Source organism: Meles meles, chromosome 5, assembly GCF_922984935.1.
Source record: "Meles meles chromosome 5, mMelMel3.1 paternal haplotype, whole genome shotgun sequence".
NCBI lineage: Eukaryota > Metazoa > Chordata > Mammalia > Carnivora > Mustelidae > Meles > Meles meles.
Window position 1 is genome coordinate 75,130,423 of NC_060070.1, and position 21,168 is coordinate 75,151,590.

The 21,168-nt window shown below is 40.5% G+C and overlaps 1 protein-coding gene and 1 pseudogene across 2 annotated transcripts in view; one reads left to right on the forward strand and one right to left on the reverse strand.

Moving 5' to 3' along the window:
• Positions 1-13,443: 13,443 nt before the first annotated feature.
• Positions 13,444-21,168, forward strand: part of ECHDC1 (ethylmalonyl-CoA decarboxylase 1) — a 66,221-nt gene continuing 58,496 nt past the window's right edge. The window contains exons 1-2 of one of the 2 annotated variants that reach the window (XM_046006787.1): positions 13,444-13,800; positions 14,468-14,548. In XM_046006787.1, the coding sequence (XP_045862743.1) occupies positions 14,533-14,548 (16 nt within the window). In that variant the 5' untranslated portion in view covers positions 13,444-13,800; positions 14,468-14,532. The remainder of the gene's footprint in view (positions 13,801-14,467; positions 14,549-21,168) is intronic. The other variant, XM_046006788.1, reaches the window with a different exon arrangement.
• LOC123942697 lies at positions 20,171-20,867 on the reverse strand (annotated as a pseudogene).

Genomic DNA, 21,168 nt, shown 5'->3' on the forward strand with positions numbered 1-21,168 from the left:
GAAGTAGACCTTGATATGTTAAAATGTATATGGCAAGACCTACAGCAGCCACTAAGAAAATAACCACAAAACAATGAAGAAAGGAAATAAAATGTAACACTAGAAAGTATTCATTAATGGAAAGCTAAAAAGTAAAGAAAAATAAAGGAATAAAAATTATGAGACAGAAAATAGAAAGTAAAATGACAGATTTTTCTTTTACAATAAACAACACTCAACTATATTCATAACATGAAATGTGAGTGAATCAAACAATCTGATAAAAAGGCAGATTGTCGCACTGGATCAAAAAAAAAAAAAAAAAACAAAAACAAAGTGTATGCTGCCTAGGGTAGACACCTTTAGATTTATAGACACAAATAGGTTGAAGGTAAAATGATGGAAAAGATATACCATGTAAACAATAAGAAGAAAGCTGGAATGCCTATACCAACATAAGACAAATTGGTCTTTTAAAAAATGTTACAAGAGATAAAGAGAATTTTAAGAATGGTAATAGTGTCATTCTTAGGAAGATATAACACTCATAACCATATATTTACCTAAAATTAAAGCCACAAAATACATGAAGAAAAAATTAACAAAATTGGGAAAAGAAATAAACTTAGAGAAATAGAAATTCTGCAGTAATAGTTGAAGATGTCTTTATGTCACTTTTTCTTTTCTCCTCCCTAGCTTCATGGAGATATAATTGGCAAATAAAATTTTATAAGTATACAATGTGATACTTTAATATGCATCTATGTTGTGAAATGATGATCACAATGAAACTAATTACGTACCCATCATTTTACATTGCTATCTTTTGTGTGTGTGGTGAGAACACTTAAAATCTACTCTCTGGGGGCACCTGGGTGGCTCAGTGGTTAAAGCCTCTGCCTTCGGCTCAGGTCGTGATCTCGGGGTCCTGGGATCGAGCCCCACATCGGGCTCTCTGCTCGCAGGGAGCCTGCTTCCTCCTCTCTCTCTCTGCCTGCCTCTTTGCCTGCCAGATCTCTGTCTGTGTCAAATAAATAAATAGAATCTTTAAAAAAAAAAAAAAAAAAAAAAAAAAAAAAAAAAAAAAAAAAAAATCTACTCTCTGAAAATTTCAAGTATACAACATAAGTATTATTAACTATAGTCACTATGCTGTACATTAAATCTCCAGAATTTACTCATCTTACATAACTGAAATTTTGTACTTTTTGACCAGTTTCTCCCCCACTTTCCTCATCCACGAGACCCTGGTAACCATCTTTCTAGTCTGTCTCTATAAGTTTGGATATTTTTTAGATTCCACATGTAAGTGATAAACAACATTGATCTGTCTCTAACTTATTTCACTTAGCATAATGTCCACATGATCCATCCATCATGTTGCAAACAGCAGGATTTCCTTCTTTTTCAGAGCTCAATGATATCCCATTGTATGTATGTATGTATGTATGTACATGTTATGTAGCTATGGTATGTATATGTATTCTTTCTCCATTTATCCACTCATGAACATTTAGATTGTTTCAATATCTTTGTTAATGGGAATAATGCTGAAATGAACAAGGTTGTTCAGATATCTCTTCAGGGTCCTATTTTCATTTCCTTTGGATATATACACAGAAGTGGATCACTGGATCATATGATAGTTCTATTTTGAAAATTTTAAGGAAACTTCCGACTGTTTTCCGGTGGCTGTGCCAGTTTACATTCCCACCAAAAATGCACAAGATTAATTAATTAATTAATTTTTCCAGTTTTATTAAGAAATAATTGACATACATCACTGTATGTGTTCAAGGAGTATAACATGATGGTTTGATTTACATATATTTTGAAATGAAGTGATTACTACAATAGGTTCAGCTAACATCCAGCTTCACATACAGATAGAATAAAAAGAAGAAAAAAGAGGAAAAAAAAATTCCTTGGGATGATATCTCTTAGGATTTACTTTCTTAATTTTCTTCTATATCATATAACAGTGTTAGCTGTAATCATCATGTTGGACATAAGATCCCTAGTACCCACTTACCTTATAACTTAAGTTTGTACCTCTTTTTAAAAAAATTTTATTTGAGACAGACAGAGACAGAGATAGAGCCTGAGGAGCTGGGAGGATGCAGAGGGAGAGCCCAAAGCATACCCCCTGCTGAGCAGGGAGCCTGATGTGGGGCTCTATCCCAGGACCCTGAGATCATGATCTGAGCCAAAGCAGATGCCTAATTGACTGACCCACCCAGGTGCCCCAAGATTTTATTTTTTTTAAATAATCTCTCTACTCAATGTGGGGCTCAAACTCACAATCCTGAGATCAAGAGTTGTGTACTCTACTGACAGAGCCAGCCAGGCAAGCTGGAAGTTTGTACCTTTTGACCACCTTCTTCCAATTTTTTCCTTCCCCCATCTTCTACTTCTGGTAACCACAAGTATCTTTTTCTGAGTTTGGTTTACTTTTAGGTTACACATATAAATGAGATCATGCAGTCTTTGTCCTTTGTTGGCTAATTTCACCTAGCATAATGTCTTTAGGGGCCATCCATGTTGTCACAAATGGTAGGATTTCCTTTTTTATGACTGAATAATATTCCACTATATATGTATATCTAGATTTACAACTTCTCTATGCCCATCAGTGAATAGTTAGGTCATTTCCTAATAGTACCTTGAATATTATAAAGCAAGTTTTTTGTTGTTGTTGTTTTGTAAAGATTTTATTTATTTGACAGAGAGAAATCACAAGAGAGGCAGGCAGAGAGAGAGGAAGGGAAGCAGGCTCTCCACTGAGCAGAGAGCCCGATGTGGGACTCGATCCCAGGATCCTGAGATCATGACCTGAGCCGAAGGCAGTGGCTTAACCCACTGAGCCACCCAGGCGCCCCGTGCCTTGAATATTATAAATAATTTTGATATGAACATGGGGGTGCAAATATCTTTTTGAGTTAATGTTTTTGTTTCCTTTGGATGTATTCTCAGAAGTGAAATTGCTGAATCAAGTGGTAGTTACATTTTTAATTTTTTGAGGACATCCACATTATTTCCATAGTGGTTCATGTTTTCCCCAAGCATGCAACATCCTTCTTCTAGCTCCTAGGGTATCCTTCTCTGGTATTAAACCATTTGTCAGTAGCTTATTGGCTTTCCTTGTCTATAAGTATTTTTTTCTGTTTTTTCACACAAAAGACTCCACAAAGCCTGACTCATTTGTCCACCCCAAAGTGGATAATAATGGGCAATTGTGGCGACCACATAACCACCAAGAAATGAACAGAGAGTATGGTGGCAACATTCCTGTTAGCATTATAGGAGAGTTTTAGGGTCCACCATATAGTGACATCTTATTAGGAAAAGTCTCCAAAACACTTAGTAAAGTTGTATTAAGCTTTTTTTGTTGAACATCTCCTTGAAAAGAAATATCTGCACTTTAGCTGAAGTATCTTGCAAAGCGTATGGCTCTCAAATATCCTAATCCAGAGCTAAGTGAATCTAGGAATGAAACCATACTTCAAAAAGGGCCTCTTCCATAATAGCTGAGAAACAATTAAGTACCTTCAAATTTCAGATGTGATTAAGTACATACATGATGATTCAGTTGGTCAGTATACTTTCTGGGTTCTGACTATTAGGTTCAAAGAACAAAGTGAATTGCTACTTTTTTTTTTAAGATTTTATTTATTTATTTGACAGACAGAGATCACAAGTAGGCAGAGAGGCAGGCAGAGAGAGAGAGGAGGCTGCTTGTGGAGCAGAGAGCCCGATGCGGGGCTCGATCCCAGGACCCTGGGATTATGACCTAAGCCGAAGGCAGAGGCTTTAACCAACTGAGCCACCCAGGTGCCCCGTGAATTGCTACTTTTTTCTCCAGGCATTCTGTTTAGTAGGGTAGTCTAGTTGTATCTTGAGGGCATAGTTTCACTCTGGCCATGATTTTTGGACTATCTTGGGCCAAGAACTATGCAGACCATCCAGGGTAATCTTTCTATCTCAGGATTCTAAACTTAGTTATTTACAAAGTCTGTTTTGCCTGCCAAGATAATTTATTCAGTTTCTAGGGATTAGAAATGAATAGACTTGAGTTTTGCCATTATTCTGCTTACCACACAAGCACTCTACTTGTCTGGAGCTCTGGGGCCAGTAGGCACAGTGTAGTTTCCAATTAGTGCCCATGGCCTTGGCCAATGCCTGTGAGGCTGAACTCACAAATGCAGGGCCGTTGTCTGACCCAATCGCGAGAGGCAACCCAACCTAGGAATTATTTCCTTTAGTAGCTTTTTGGCTACCATTCCTGCCCTTTCATGTTTGGCAGAAAAAGCCTCTACCAGCCTGAAAAGGTATCCACAAAAACTAACATATACTTGTGCCCATACTTTCCCTGTTTCATCTCTGTAAAATCTACTTCCCAATAAATTTCTGGTTCCCTTCCTCTTTCTCTTTTTCCTCTTCCATCCTAGTTCCTCCCGCATTTACCACCTGACACTGAGCACATCTATCAATCACATCCTGAGCCATACACCCTAATTTAGAAACCTGGAACTGTTTACCCACGAGCTCCTTAAGCTTGCGTGTCCCTAAATGAGTGCCCTGATGTATTTGGCTTACTAATTTTTTTTCCTAGTCTTTGAGGAAGAATTAACTTTCCTGCCCTAGTCTTAGCCCAATCCCCTTCATAGTCTAAGTTAGTCCATTTTTGAAATTTTTAAAACCTTCCTCTGAATAATCTGGTTTTTCTGGTAGGGCTGGAGCCTGGAGTGTAACCAGTTCTTGAGCCTGGCTGCTTGCTTTGCTGTTCAATCTGCTAATTGGTTTCCTTTTGAAACCAGATTAGTCCCCTTTTGGTGCCCTGGGCAATGCATAACAGCTACCTCTTTCAGGTCCCAAATAGCATGGAGGAGAGCCAATATTTCTTTCCTGTTTTTAATTTCTTTTCCTTCTGCTGTTAATAGGCCCCTTACTTTATAAATAGCCCCATGTATACGGAGAGTAACAAAGGCATACCTGCTGTACCTACTATACCTGCTGTCCATATATATGTTGGCGGTCTTACCCTTGGCCATCTGCAGTGCCTTGGTGAGTGCAATCAGCTCCGCTTTTTACGCCGAGGTTCTGTGTGGCAGGGCCGCCTTCCAGAGCTCCTGTTCAGGAGAAACCACAACAGCCCCTGCATACCTCTTTCCATTGGCCATGTAGCTACTCCCGTCTGTGAACAGAGTCATCTCCACATCCCGGAGGGGAGTGTCTCTAAGGTCAGACCTTATTCCTATGATCTGGATTAGGACCTCCCTGCAGTCATGTGGATGGTCAGCTAGCTTTTCTGGCAGCAAGGTGGCTGGATTTAGCACCGCTGGGGACCTGAAAATCACTTTCGGTTTGTTGAGGAGGGGGGCTTGATACCCTGTCACTTGGGCGTTTGTCATCCACCGGTCTGGTGGGGTCCAGAGGAGGCCTTCAATAGCATGAGTAGTAGTCAAGATGAGATTTTGACCCAAAGTTAATTTACTTGCATCCTTGACCAGGAGGGCCATGGCAGCAATTATGCAGAGGCAAGGGGGGAACCCAGCCACTGCTGGATTTAGTTTTTTCTTTTTTCTTTTTTTTTTTTTTTTGCTAAGAGAGCTACTGGCCTTTTCTAAGGCCCCAGAGTTTGAGTCAAACCCCTTTGGCCACCCCTGCCTTTTCATCTACATACAAGTGGAAGGGCTTGGTAACATCTGGGATGGCCAGTGCTGGGGCACTCAGTAAGGCTGTTTGTAATTTTTGAAATGCTCCTTCTGCCTCAGCTGTCCACTCTACCGTAGTGAGTTCTCCCTTAATCAGTTCGTAAAGGGGTCGGGCAATCTCCTCGAACCGCTGTATCCACAGTCTGCAGTAGCCCACTGTCCCAAGAAACTCCCTCACTTGTTGGGGCGTGGTGGGGCAGGGGTATTGGGTGATCACTTGTTTCCTGGACTCAGTGAACGCACTCCCTCATGGAGATCAAAGCCTAAATAAGTGGTGTGGCTCTGACAAAGCTGTGCTTTCTTTACTGATACCTGACACCTTTTTTCCTGCAGTCTGTAAGAGAGTTTTCATCCCCCCACAAGCATGACTCAGAGTCCTCAGCGGCTATTAGCAAGTCACCAACGTACTGTAACAGAGTGACTCCCAGCTTGGTGATTCTGTACTCACGCAAATCCTCATGTAGGGTCTCGTTGAAGATGGTGGGTGAATTTTGAATCCTTGGGGAAGTCTTGTCCAGGTGAGCTGGCCCTGGAACCCTTCCTGTGGGTCAGACCACTCAAAAACAAAGAGAGGTTGAGACTCCCTTGCCAAAAGTATGCAGAAAAATGCATCCTTGAGATCTAAGACAGTATACACAATTCTTTTGGGGCCTAGGAGGGAGAGTAGGGTATAGGGGTTGGGCACCGTCGGGTGGATATCTTCAACTCACTTGTTAACTTCCTGCAAGTCCTGAACGGGTTGGTACTCCCCCGTTTCAGCCTTTTTGACAGGCAGTAAAGGTGTGTACCATGGAGACTTGCAAGGAACTAGGATCCCATCTCCTTGGAGGCGGTTAATGTGTTTTCTGATCCCTCCCTTTGCTTCCCAAGGGAGGGAGTACTGCCGGACTTGAATGGCTGCAGCTGTTGCTTTTAATTGTACCACCACTGGAGGCTGTCCCTTGGCCAAGCCAGGGGGCATCCCTTCTGCCTAGACTTTGGGAAATTCAACCTGTAGGGTTTGGTGAAGGCTTCCCTCCCTCATCTCCTCTGGTTTTGAGACTGGCTTGTAAAGGAGATGTTCATCTACTGCTGCCACAAGCATCTGCACAGTGGGTTGTCCCAAAGTCACAGTCATGTCTCCTTCCGAGAACTGAATGCCAGCCTGTAGTTTGTGGAGGAGATCTCGTCCCATCAGGTTATATGGGGCATTAGAGAGGACCAAGAATCAGTGTTTGACTCCCAAGGCCAAATTTAAAGTCCTTTCTGCTGTCCATTTTTTTGTCTTTCTGTGCCATTTGCCCCTGTATCCTGACTTCCTCTCCAGATAGTTTTCCCATAGGCTTTAGTAATGATGAAAATTGGGTTCCTGTGTCCACCAAAAAATTAATTGATTTCCCCTCCACCTCACTTTTAACCTGAGGTTCGGGGAGGGGCTTCGAACCATGGCCCCTTCAGTCTTTGGTGGCCAGCTTTGCCGTTTTCTTCTTAGGGCACTCTCTGGCCCAGTGACCTTTTTTCCTTGCAGTAAGCACACTGATCTGAATCTAAGCCTTCTCACCTGCTTTCTCTGTGTTTAGGCTTTTCTTTCCATTGACCATCTCTTACCTGCCTTATTCTTTTCCACTAACTTTTTTTTTTTTTTGTCTCATTCCCGCCTCATGTAATGCCAAAACTTTAACTATTTTTTTAGTCTGTTTTTCATCTTCTTGTGTATCCCTGTTGTTAAACACCTTTTCTGCTATTCCTACTAACTCGGTCAGATTCTTCCCTTCAAATCCTTCAATTTTCTGAAGTTTCTTCCTTATATCTGGGGCTGACTGACTGGCAAAGGCAAGATTTACTGCCCTCTGATTTTAACATTTACGTGAATGGATCACCAATATAGATTTGCCATGACAGAGGGCTTTAGTCTTCCTTCCTTAAATACTATGCCTCATTTGAACAGAAACATTTTACAGGAAAAGGTTTATTAGACTTTTTTTTTCTTCTTGTGAATAAATCCATCAAAACTGATCTAATATGGTCAAATTTTTAACATATTTCATTGTTTCCTTTCCAACCTATAAACCAAGGCAAATAAAGTCACTTTCCCCAAGCCTGCTATGACTTACTATATACCCTCAAGTTTAGTTTTTATTATTTCCTTTCATGTTCTGGTGCAACCAGAACTTTTTTTACTTTAAGACAAAACTATTTACTCTCTTAGGCCCTCTTTTTTGTGTGTACAGTACCATACCTAAAATTTTTTTTCTGAAAATTTCCCTTCACAAAACGTTTACAACTTTCTTTTGTATCCTGGTTTTGTCCCAAGCCATTTCCTTTCAAATAACCATCTCATTTAGGACAAAATTACCTTTTCTTTAACAAAATGTATTCCCATTCCTTATTTTTCTTATGTATCTCCTACTTTTTTACATATAGGGTTATTTCCCTTACTTCCATCAGTCTTAGTTACAGTTAGCAGAATTTTCCATTTTTAGAAACATTTCAGTTTCTAGTGATGGTTAAGTATTAACCAATTGTGAACAGTTACAACCGAATTCCGTAGATGGCAAATTTATGAATCAGTTAAGCACAAAACATGTTAACCAACAGATTAAAATATTAGTTTCTTTGCAGTAAGAAGTCAAAAGCCACAAACCTACATCAAGTACTCAATGCTTTAGCATTTTATCCCATTTGGTTAAGACCTAGATGTCCAACAAATTTAATTCCATTTGTCATCCAACCAAAACTTTGAAGTTTCAGGTTACCAAAGACTTTGAAAGTTACTTTAACAATTACCCATTAAAACTTTGAGACAGACAATTAACCATCAGTTATTTCTTTGCTAACAGATTTTAACAAATAGCATGAGCTTATTTGACCTTCAGTAAACTTTGATTAAAGTTTCAAATTTACTGCTGCGACTTTAAAGACATGTCTATCTTAGTTAAACCAACAAACTTAACTTAGTTCAAATACTGATTTACATTTCACCTGGACCCACTCCACTTTTAATGTTTACCTGAGACACGGATGGGAAGATCTGGAGTGGGGGGTGTTAGGTCCAGGGGCTGCTCTTCTTGCTCCTTGACAGTGAAGAGGGAAGGAGCCATGGTGCAGGAAGCACCGATGACGGTCTAGAGGCCAGTTATGCAGGCCACGCCCAAGTTGGTGCAGAAACAGAAGGGGGAGTGCTGCCAGAAGGCAGAGAAAGGATTCCCAGTTTTAGAGAGTTTTCCTGGGTAAACCTTGTCACCTAACTGGGTGGTTTTACCTTGAAAATCCTTGAAGTGCTGGAGAACAAGACTTAGGGGTGTCATAGGTCCCTTACTCTCCGCTTGCCCCATTTCTTCAAACACAACAAACAACACAACAGACAACAAAAAGACAAGACAAAGACAACTGCAGACCAGACCCAGCAGCCCTTCCTCAACCAGATATCAAGTCTAAGGGTGTGCAAGATATAATCCCAACTCAAAAATACAACCTGCTGCTGGTGGGGATTTTCTCGGTCCCCTGACCCCCTAGGGGGACTCGAACCCCCTGGCAGGTCCCCTGACCACCCAGGGGGATTCAAACCCCCTGGCAATATCCCAGTGGAGGGATGGGGTGTCCCCGCATCCACTCCAGCCCTGGGGAGCAATGCTGCATCCAGCCTCTCCCCGGTGGGCTATACCCTGGAGCTCCACAACCAGACAGACCAGATCCTGCAGGATAAAATCTCGAGATCTTACCTCCGGAGGCTTTTCCCAGAAATTCTGATGCTGACTCATGTCTCGCCATTAGATCCTGGACGAGCCCCCAGAATGTTGGGGTCAGTTATCAAAGGAATGAGACTGAGACAAAGTGAAAGTTATGCAAAGCCTTATTCTATGCCAAGCATTAGAAGTTAGACTGATGGCCAGGGGAATGAGACTGAGACAAAATGAAAGTTATGTGAAGCTTTATTCTATGCCAAGCATTAGAAGTCAGACTGACCGGCCAGGGCCACCTCCGAAGAGAGCGACCCCCTCCCGATCTCACAGGCTGGTTTTATAGGGCATAACCACAGACCTCAAGGTACGTGACTTCTATTGTTAAGGCGTTTACTCCTGGAATCAATACCCAGAACCATACCAGGAACTACGGGGGTGTTTATTCCAGGAATGAAGTCTGTGGATGTAAACAACAATATGGCTACCTAGGCAATATGGAGTTGCTCTGGCTAAGCAGGCCCTAATAGTTAAACAGGTTTTAACATTAAATTGGTCCTAAAAGGCACATCTTTATAAAGTGAGAGAATATTAACAAATCATTAAACATCAATTTAAAATACTTACCAATGTGGAGAAATCTTTATGTATTTTATTTTGCTAAATATTACATAGATTTTATAGGTATATACATACATATATGAATATGGACATATATATAACTAGATACACATTCCCATAGATAGAATATATCAATCTATATTTTAAAAATATTCTCAAATATTAGCAGTTATATCTATGTGATAGTTTTTTTTTTTTTCCCTAATGCCAACCTTCTTTTAAAAATAGCTGGGAGGATACCAGGGAGTATCTCTTACTATTTAGGAAGTGAGGCAAACAAAAATGGTATTCAGCATTGGTTTTGCAGCAAGTTATTGTAGAGGAAGCCTGAACCCTGAGCAACAAGAGTGGCACTGCCATCTCCTTCCCTGGGAATTATACTCTGCATCTCAGTATCAAGCTGCCTTATCTTTGAACTATATTTGTGAACATCTGTGATGATGTGGGGCCATGAGGAAATGGTCAAGATAGAATTCTTTTTTTTTTTTTTAAGATTTTTGTTTATCTGAGACATGGAGAGAAAGAAAAAGAGAGAGAGAGAAAGAGAGAGAGAGAGGGAGCATGAGCCAACTGGGGGAGGGGCAGAGGGACAAACAGACTCCCTGCAGAGGGAGCCCAAGGTGGGACTTGATCCCAAGATCCTGGGATCACCACCTGGTTGAAGGCAGATGCTTCACCAACTCAGCCACCCAGGTGCTCTCAAGATAGAATTCTTGACATTTTCCATGCAAAAGGTGCTTTTATTATCACATGGGGACAAAGATATGCAGTTTTGCTGTATGAAGCTGATGGTTATATGCTTAGTGCTCAAGAAGCAGGGGACATGCAGGGAGTATTAGATCATGTCTTCCTCGAGTTTCTAATCATAAAACTACTTTTGTAGGATTTCTCTGGTGCTTATCACTGTTTGATTTTTAACTATCAGTGAGATGTTCATGCAGTCATAAGGGCCTTTAAGAATGGAGCAACCCAGGGTACCTGGGTGGCTCAGTGGGTTAAGCCTCTGCCTTCGGCTCAGGTCATGATCTCAGGGTCCTAGGATCGAGCCCCACATTGGGCTCTCTGCTCAGCGGGGAGCCTGCTTCCCCCCCCCCAACTCCACCTGCCTCTCTGCCTACTTGTGATCCCCCTCTGTCAAGTAAATAAATAAAATATTAAAAAAAAAAAGAATGGAGCAACCAGTAAATATTTGATCCTTATGAGAACTATGCAGGCTATGGGTCAACCTTCTGGACTAAAGGTGAACATTTTTCTGCTTCTATCCCTCATGATGTGCTTTATCTCAATTTATATTGTGCATCTGTTTTTTTTTTTTTTTTTAAGATTTATTTATTTGACAGATAGAGATCACAAGTAGGCAGAGAGGCAGGCAGAGAGAGAGAGAGGAGGAAGCAGGCTCCCAGCCAAGCAGAAAGCCCGATGCGGGGCTCAATCCCAGGACCCTGGGATCATGACCTGAGCCGAAGGCAGAGGCTTTAACCCGCCGAGCCACCCAGGTGCCCCTATTGTGCATCTGTTAACAAGATGTGTTCTAAGTATCAAAAAAGCCTACAAGAGGTTACATTTTGGGTCTGGGGTTGCTCAAAAACTTTTCCATAAATTAATAATAATTTCTTCTTTGCTTTATGCCATTTTGCCTTAGGAAAGGTTTAATGGTAACTTTTAGATAGTGGATGATCTCTGTATTGAAAAGTTTTGACTACAAAACATGATATGGAGTAAAAGGAAGAAAGCAGTTTAACAGTCAAGTGAAGGAAGGAGGAAATACCTGGATATGCATTTCATAAAAAAGCAAATGATTAAAGAAATTGTCATCCAATATTTGCTTATTGAGCCATTAGTTAAAAAATAACTCGGTGCATTACCTTTTAGTTTGTGGTGTGGCACACCATTATTAGAGTAACATGTATTTTGACACTAGGTTGTATGTGCAAGTACACTGAAATGCTATACATTCAGATGAACAATCAGAATGCTACTGGAAAAGAAAAAAAAGTTAGAAAGACTAAGTCTTGAAGTAGAAAACCTTTCCCTTTTTCTACAGGATATGGGAAGCAAGTATCAGATATTTTGGTCTCAGCCCTCCCAGCTCCCACCTGCTTGTACCTACTAGCCTTTGTTAAATTCTTTTTTTGTGGTTTAACCTCAAAATAGGTTCCAATTTATGGGCTTGACACCAAGACCTGGACTTTAGTGCCCACTTGTTTATACTTACTAACCTTTGTCTTATATTTTCCCCTAAGCTCTTCTTTCCAACTTTCTTTTTGACTCAGGCAAAGGAAACTTTCCCCAGGGGATGGGGACTGCCCAGACAAGACCTTCTGCCATCCCACCTGCCCAGACCACCCACACCATTTAAGCTAAATCTGATTTGTGCCTACACAGATGGACCATGGAGTGACCTCTAGAATGATCCTTTGCTTGAACTTAAGAAAGACACCATCAGGGAATCTACACAAAAATGTTAAAGGTCAAACCTCTTAGCCACGGCTGCCATCCTTGGAAAGCTGCAGTCCCCTACACCTATATAAAGAACTTGTGCAGTACCATATATCCATATACAAATTTATGGCATAAATAATACATCTAGTTACCCCCACTCTACAAACGAATTCTCCCAAATCACCATTTAATCAAGCAAATTTCCTGCTCCAAGGTGTAATGGCTGCTCATTTCATATTAAACTGAAATGAAATACTTTCAATATTTGGACTTCTTCCCATCGGTCCAAACTTGGTTCTCATTTCTTCTCTACTATCCACTTCTCCATACCTTAAAACTTGCTTATCATCTCTTCTTGGTACTTTGTGTTCCTCCCACCGGACGTTCCCTTATTTACTAAGATCTATACCTTCCGAAACTCCTTTTGACAAAACGATCCCAATCCTAGGGGAAAATGGCCTTCCTTTGCAGCTGTCTTCAAAGACAGTCCTGTTTGCTCCATAGGATAGGTATTGGCACAGAATTCTAAGCCTTCTGAGCCTTCCAAAAATTATATCACACGCAGGGCATATATTGAGTAATCGTTAAAAACAACAAAAAAAATTTTTTTTTAAAAGAAGAAGACAAATACTTCCCCCGTTCAGTAACGCAGAAAAAATGTTTAAGAAGTAAAAGCTTTTGGTACCTTCCTTCCCCCTTCTGTTTCAAAATGCCCCAACCTAGCTTTCTTCTCCCTCCACTCTTCCCACGTATACAGGAAGCCTGAAAAATAAATGGAGTCTGCAGGCTTCGCGGGACCAGCTTAACTCTGTGTCACAGAACCGAAAACGCGAATCGGGTCCATTAACCCCAGGTTCGCTAACGACCCAAGCGAGAGTCTACACAGGCCGGCCGCAGCACGGGAGAATGGGCCCTCGGCGGCGGGGCGGGATTTCCGGGATCAGGCACACCGGCTGGACTACGGAAAAGGGCTCCGGGAAAGGATGAATGCGGGCGAGGTACAGAGGCAGCGAAAAGCGACCAAGACTGGAGACAGGGGAACGCACGCGGCGGAACGAAGGGAGGCCCCGGCAAGGGGAAGAGAGGCCAGGGGGAGCGGAATAAGGGAGCGGAAAGCGGAAGAAGGTCTGGGAGGAGCGGAAGGGGTAGCTGCCAGCCCTGCGGCGTGCAGGACTGAGTGGCCGCAGGACCGTACTTGAAGTGTCACGTGAGAGAGGACTCTAGCTAGTCGCTGTGTAATGAACTTTAGCGCTTCCCCACACGAATTCCGAGCTGAGACCCACGCGGGCTCAGCGGCGCGTTCCGTGTGAGGCCATCGCGGAGGCCCACTGCCCTCTGCTGGGCGCGGGGACGCAGTGCCCAGAGCAGCGCGCGGACTTTGAGAGGTGAGTAAGGGCAGCGGGAAAGGGACTAAAACTGTTCCAAGGAACGGGCCAACCGCCAAGATGAATGTGTTCAGAATAGGGAGGCGTGATTTCAGCACACTAATTTAAATTCTAAATACTTTCCAGGTCACGTGCTGGGTGGGTGAGGTCTCCTAGGACTTGTGCATTTGTCCTGTGTATTACTTTGCTTAATTAACACTTACATTATTTGTTTGGTGCATTCGACTTTTCAACAACAAAAAATGTCCAGGTCATTTTTTGGTGTGGGCTCTTTACTTCCTGAAATTCTTCAGAGCCTCGATAATCCTTAATGCTCCACACACCCATACATGAGTCACAAATACAGGGGATTAAAACCACAGAGAACTTAAATTACTAGTTGAAAGGGCTGATAAGGAACTTGAAGAAAACAATCTGTACCGACCCCCTTCCCTCCTCCTTTCCTTTCCCCGCTTTTATCCGAGGACCCTCTGTTTACCAGCTGTTACTCTACGTGCTGGAGGTATAGAGATAAACTGGACTTTGGCAAGTCCAGTTTGCCTCTTTCGCAAGAGGATCCCTTCGGGGAAGCACTCTATTGGAGGAAATAATTATAATAATTATGAAATCTTCTGAGAGTGGGAGGAGTAGTAAATCGACTGATCCTTTCCTAATATCCTGTTGCCAGACCTGAAGGAGAAGTAGCTAACAGTCGGTTCCATTCTGGGAAGAGAAACCAGCTTGCAGAGAGCGATGGGATCCGAACAGGGTGAGTGATGGGAGTAAGAAATAGGGTAGGTGGAGAGTTGGTTTGGGGACAGAGTCTCAAGCCTCCTGCGGCATTATGAATTCTTAATACTTGTATGCCAGATTATTATTGATTTATATTATTTGTCAGGCACTGTTCTAGGCATTGTAAAGACCTTCTTACTTTGCAGAATGCAATGGAGATGTTCAGTTAAAAATTTATTACATGAGGGGCGCCTGGGTGGCTCAGTGGGTTAAAGCCTCTGCCTTCTGCTCAGGTCATGATTTCAGGGTCCTGGGATCAAGCCCCGCGTCAGGCTCTCTGCCCCGCAGGGAGCCTGCTTCCTCCTCTCTCTCTGCCTGCCTCTCTGCCTAGTTGTGATTTCTCTCTGTTAAATAAATAAAATATTTTTTTAAAAAAATTTATTACATGAGGCTTAATAAAAATACTGTGCAAGCAGACAGTATTTTTGTGCAGTCTAAAGAACTAGAGGAGATGAGGTGGAGTTACTGTGAGGAAGAGAAAAGTGTAACAGGTGAGGAATCACAGTTACATAGGTAATGAATGAAGAGCAAAAACCTGAAGGATTTGAGAAACTAGAAAGTTCATTTTGGCTATATGAAGAAGAGGGGTGTGTATGATGGCATGTAAATGAAGCTTGAAAAGTTGGTTATATGATGACAGTCTAAAATGAAAGCAAAACTTGAAAAACTAGTCATGTAGTGACAATCTAGAATATTTCTGACTTTTTTGTTGTTTACCACCTGCCTCAGGTTAATAGTTTTCTTGTTAAGTATGCATCTGTTTTAATTTTCTGGATTTAGTAATTCTGACTTATGGCAAAACAGGTTGCGTATGGCTTTCATGAGAAACTAGCTTATTCCCCATGCAAGGAGGGAAACTCTTTAAAAACCTTTGCAGAACTTTAACAAGAATGGAGGAGAGTAACACATGTAGTCATAGATGTCCGTAGGGCTCTCCTCTTTCCCTTTTCCAGTGGCGTGGTTAAGAGCTTATTCAGCTGATGTGACTGGCAGAACAGCAAAGCATCCTGCATGACAAAATTTAAACATATGCTTTGTCCTGAAGAATGTTTATAAAACGTAAATTACTCAGGACTTTTTCTTTGCCTATGATTCTGGGAAGAGTCCAGAAATGCTGATTGGTTAACCACATGCTTACACAGAACCTGAATCTCAACCTTGTTTGTTCACATATACTTTCAGATACTATAGAAGTTTATTAGTGGCTGACATTTTTGTCATCTCCTTAGCACTGAACTCTTGTCTGATTTGGTCTTTGAATTTAGAATTGGGATGAAAGTATACATCAATAGGTGATTATCATATTTCTTTAGAACTGGATTTCTTTTTTTTTAGATTTTATTTATTCATTTGACAGAGAGAGATCACAAGTAGGCAGAGAGAGAGAGAGAGAGAGAGGAGGAAGCAGGCTCCCTGCCAAGCAGAGAGCCCGATGCGGGACTCGATCCCAGGACCCTGGGATCATGACCTGAGCCGAAGGCAGAGGCTTAAACCACTGAGCCACCCAGGTGCCCCTAGAACTGGATTTCTAAACTTGAGGTCAGCAAACCTAGGAGGCTTAAGCAGTGCCCTCAAGTTTTTGTGGTACTCTTCTGTGGCATAGACAAGGGAACATGAGGAGAGGAGAGAAAAGAAGGGTGAGTTAGTAGTGGAAGGGGGATAGGAATGAGGAAGAAGAGAAAAAAATGGAATTAACAGAAGGATATGTGAAGTATTTATTACAAGAGTTACTTGGAAAAATCAGCATATCAAAGATGTCTAGTGAGGCAAAAATATTAGTTACATGTATATTTAATTTTGTAATGATTTAAAGATAAGGAAATAATAGATCTGATGGCATATATACTAATTGCCCTTCTGTTGTTGGATATTGGAGAGGTAATATGTGAGGACAGAACAGGCTCCTTACAAAAGAGAAGATATATTGTTCATTGATTTTGTTATTCCACAGTAATTAAAAAGGCTAACGATTAAAAAATGCTAATGATTTTGTAAGTCTTATTCCGTATTTTCTAGTTTCGTTGTTCTTTTCCCTAAACAGAATGCTGTGGAAAACAGCCAAATTTAGTTTCTGAAAATAGCCATCAAAGTCTTTATTAAGAGGGGCGCCTGGGTGGCTCAGTGGGTTAAGCCGCTGCCTTCGGCCCAGGTCATGATCTCAGGGTCCTGGGATCAAGTCCCGCATCGGGCTCTCTGCTCAGCAGGGATCCTGCTTCCCTCTCTCTCTCTCTCTCTCTCTGCCTGCCTCTCTATCTACTTGTAATCTCTCTCTGTCAAATAAATAAATAAAATCTTTAAAAAAAAAGTCTTTATTAAGATTATTTTGGCACTTTTTTTAATGTTGAAGGCATGGTAAATATAGAGAAGATCAGGACCTCTGCCTCAGTTGAATTTTCCATTGAGTTTCTGTTCTATGTCTGATATCTCCAGGGACACGACATGCTTAGAAAATATATCCAGGCAAGAGCTTGGATGTATTACCTTTGGCTCTGGCTCTGTATATATACCTTTCAGTTTTGTGAACTGACCTGATTAAGTGCTCTTGAGAGCTTATTTCCCTAGACTGGAAGCAGGCATAAGGAACCCTGAGCCCTACTCTATTTGATCTTTTAAATGGAATAAGATAAAGGCAGCCCCAGGTTCCTTTTACCACATATGCCTCTTAGAGAGAGAGACAGACAGACATAGAGACAAAAAGGAGAAAAGAACCAAGAAAATCCAAAAAGCAGTAGTTCCAGGGCAGATAGTTTCACTTTGTTGCTTAGTACACAAAGCCACACACTGAATTACTTGTTTTTACCTCAAAACCTCTATCCTCCTTTGGAAGGTGAAGAAGAGAAAGTGAGGCAAAGTAGGTCACATCTCAGGTTCCCTCTTTAAGTTTGCCACTAAGTTACTAGATGTTAACCTCAGTACCACTGGGTAAATTATCTCTCATCCCAAGAAAATTAGAGAATGTAACAGGCTAGACCTGACCTAAGATTCCTCTTGTGAGAGAAATTTTACATAAAGAACAAAGAATATTACCAATCAGATCCTTGTAAAATATGTATTGCCAACTACACATATTATAGAAAGAATGATGTCTTATTATTTATTACTTCACTTCTTAGAAAGTATTGATATTTTTATTAATGAAACAATAAAGATTGTGTTGTATGCAAAGCCATTTTGTAAACACGAAAGGAAAATCATACCCTTGCACATTTGTAGCTACATATCCTGGACTTGGATTTCATAGAAACCCAACAGTGAAATAAATTTTTCTATTTTGCAAATAGAGACTTTACATTTAGTTTAGAAAATGGTGGGTAGGTACTGTAGTGCCTACACAGTAATAACCATATTAAGGTTCATTTAGTTCCACAAATATTAAATGTGAAACTGTGTGCTAAAGCCTGTGAATAAGATGCAGTCCTGCCCTTAAACATTTTTTAATGTACTGGAGGGAGGAGCTTCATTTCTAGTTCTGTAAGGTACTTCAGTAAAGACTCTTTAGTAGTTGTGAGACCTGCCAGACTATGTGGCCACTGTGTTCTTTATTTAGTATCTTCATGGCTGTGTGTTCTTTGTTTGCTATCTTCAATGTAAAGAAATAGAGTATTTAGGAAACTAGTTTTGAAAATGGCCATTTAGAAGATTGGGAGAGATTACTGGTAAAGGCAGAGGCAGCCCCCAAAGTTTGGAATGATATCCTTCAGTTAAAAAAAAAAAATTGAGAAATGTTATATACATACATATAGTGAAAAATGCATAAGAAGAATTTAAAGAACAATAATAAAGAAACAACAAAGAAAATAAGTGTGTATCCCTTACCTAGGTTAAGAAAAAAAACACAGGTGTTTTCTGAAACCTAACTTTTTTTAGTATGTAGGTATGTATTAGGTGACTCAGGCAATAGCTTCCTTCATTTTTAGTATCTTCATTTATTTTCATTCTGGCCAGGTGACCTGAGTTTCAAATCAGGAAATAAAAATAATAATACTTTCTGAAAGTAGTATATGAATAATAAATAGTATTGTATAGTTTTATAACCATCGCATAAATACTTTGATTTAATCAGATAGCCTATGCACAAAATATTTTCTTGTCCATTCAAAACGTTTGTGGTTCTAGCTATGGAGTTACATGGTATTATGTCTAAAGTTTTAAAGGTTTTTTATAAATTGATAATTTATTTAAAAATAAGTATTTATTTCAAGAAAAAGAGAGTGAGAACTTTGGTTGAGAGCATTTCTGTTGTTTTAAAATTTGACAGAAGGTAAACTTTAATTGTGAAAAGGAAATGTGGGCTTTTTTTTTTTTCTCTAGATTTTTTCATGGAGGGGAGTGGAACTGTACAATTTTCATGCTAATAGATGAGCAGTAACATAATCTTCTGAAGAAATGACACTCTGAAAATATGTAAGATGAGAGTATTTAAGGGTGGCTCCCTCTCCCTCTGCCAATATTTTGGCCATAAGGCACTACAAAGAAAAGCAAGCCTGAGTTTATGTTTTCTTTTGGTTACTGTCCAGGAGACCTGGAATATTGCCCGATTTTTGTTGTGATTCTCCTTAGAACTTTAAACCTTGGAAAGAATGAAGGCAAATAAAATACCATAACTTTTTACAGGTGATTTAATGTCTTTGGATCCTTTTTTGTCTATAGAAAATCCTTAGATTTTCTTTTTCTTAGATTTTATTTATTTGAGAGAGAAAGAGAGAGAGAGAGAGAGAGAGAGAGAATGAGCAGGGGAGGAGCAGATGGAGAGGGAGAAGCAGACTCCCCACTGAGCAGGGAGCCTGGTGTGGGACTTGATCCCAAAACTCTGGGATCATGACCTGACTCGAAGGTAGATGCTTAACCAGCTGAGCCACCCAGGTACCCTGGAAGATGCTTAGATTTCATGATGAAAGTTTACTGGTGAAGGAAAAAAAAAAAATCCTTTTATGCTGTCAAGACTGTATTTTAAGTATGCTGTAAATCTCTAATAGAGCTTAATAAAAGGAGGAACTTTACTCTGGTTTTGCTTAGATAGTTGAAGTATATTTGCTTTTTGTGTGCATCTTTTGTTTCCTTGATAAAACTAAAAAAATTTTTAGGGTAAGGTTACTTTTTTTTCTCCTTGAAACAGTTAACAAAGGGGAGATCACTAGTCAGAACTCAATAAATACCATTTAATTGTTACCAATTATATCTTACCAAATGCTTTTATCATATGTATGTGTGTTTATGCACTAGGATCCCAGTCTGTGAATTTCTTGGCCATAAAAACCTATACATAGGTGTCATTTCCATGCAAAGAAACTATTCAACCTTTTATTTTTATATTTTTTAAAGTAGGCTCCATGCCCATTGTGGGGCTTGAACTTGTGACCCTAAGATTGAGAGTAGAGTGCTCTACCAATTGGGCCAGGCAGGCACCCCTCAAGTACTTTTTTATTTCTTAGAATGGAATTATTGCCTATTTTAAATAATTTGACAAAGAATACTATCCTGTTTTAAAATATCTTAATTGCTAATATTGTTAAAATTTGTCCTTAGAGAAGCAAAGAAGGTGTCACAACTCCTTTTTTTTATTTTAACAGTCTTGAGATTTTTAAATTTTTTTTACACATCATGCCATGAATTCATAAGGAATAGGTTCCAACAGCTCAGGCTCCTGTCCATTGGTTCTTACCAAATGTGCTTTTCTGGGTGGAGCGGGCTGATGCTTCAGTTGAACCCAAATGCCTTTCTCTTTGGCTTCCTTCTTTTTCTCATCATTTTCCTTCACATTCTTCAGGAAGCTGTTGGCTCTTTGAATGCTTAATGTGCTCAATACATGAATTCTCTTGGCAAGAATCTTGCTCTTGGACACCTGGTGGCTTAGTGGGTTAAAGCCTCTGCCTTCGACTTAGGTTATGATCCCAGGGTCCTGGGATTGAGTCCCGTATTGGGCTCTCTGCTCAGCGGGGAATCTGCTTCTCCATCTCTCTCTGCCTGCCTCTCTGCCTACTTGTGATATCTGTCTGTTAAATAAATAAATTTTAAAAATCTTTAAAAAAAAAATTAAAAAAAAAAAAAAGAATCTTGCTCTTGTTTGGTTTACAGCAGTGCCAACAGCATGCTGGATAACGTTGTAGACTCCTCCAGTTTTGCCATGGTAACATCTGTGGGGGCTTTCCTGTTTGAACAGTGCCCATCCCCTTGATGTCTACCATATCACCTTTCTTGGAGATTTGCATGTACGTGGCCAAAGGCAACTCCAGGTTTTCTAAAAGCCTAGGGAACGGACTGTGGCTGTCTTTCCTCTTTTCCTTTGTGTTGATCATTTTGGCAAATTACTGGAAGATGGCTGTTCCCATTACAACTCATTTTGAATGGTACATTTTGGTCTATTTCACTACTTCTCCAATGGACTTTGACTCCTGAACTTGGGTCTAAGGGTAATGAAAGAGGAGTGAAAAAAACTAGTGGTTGGTTTGCATGGTGGTGGAGCATAATGGTCAAAAAAGAATTCTTGAGCCATGTATGGTGCAACTTAGTTTAAGTAGCACAGACTTGGGACCCTTGGGCAGAAAGAACTACTACACTTTTATTCTATGAAGTTGGTGCTTATATGCTTAGTGCTCA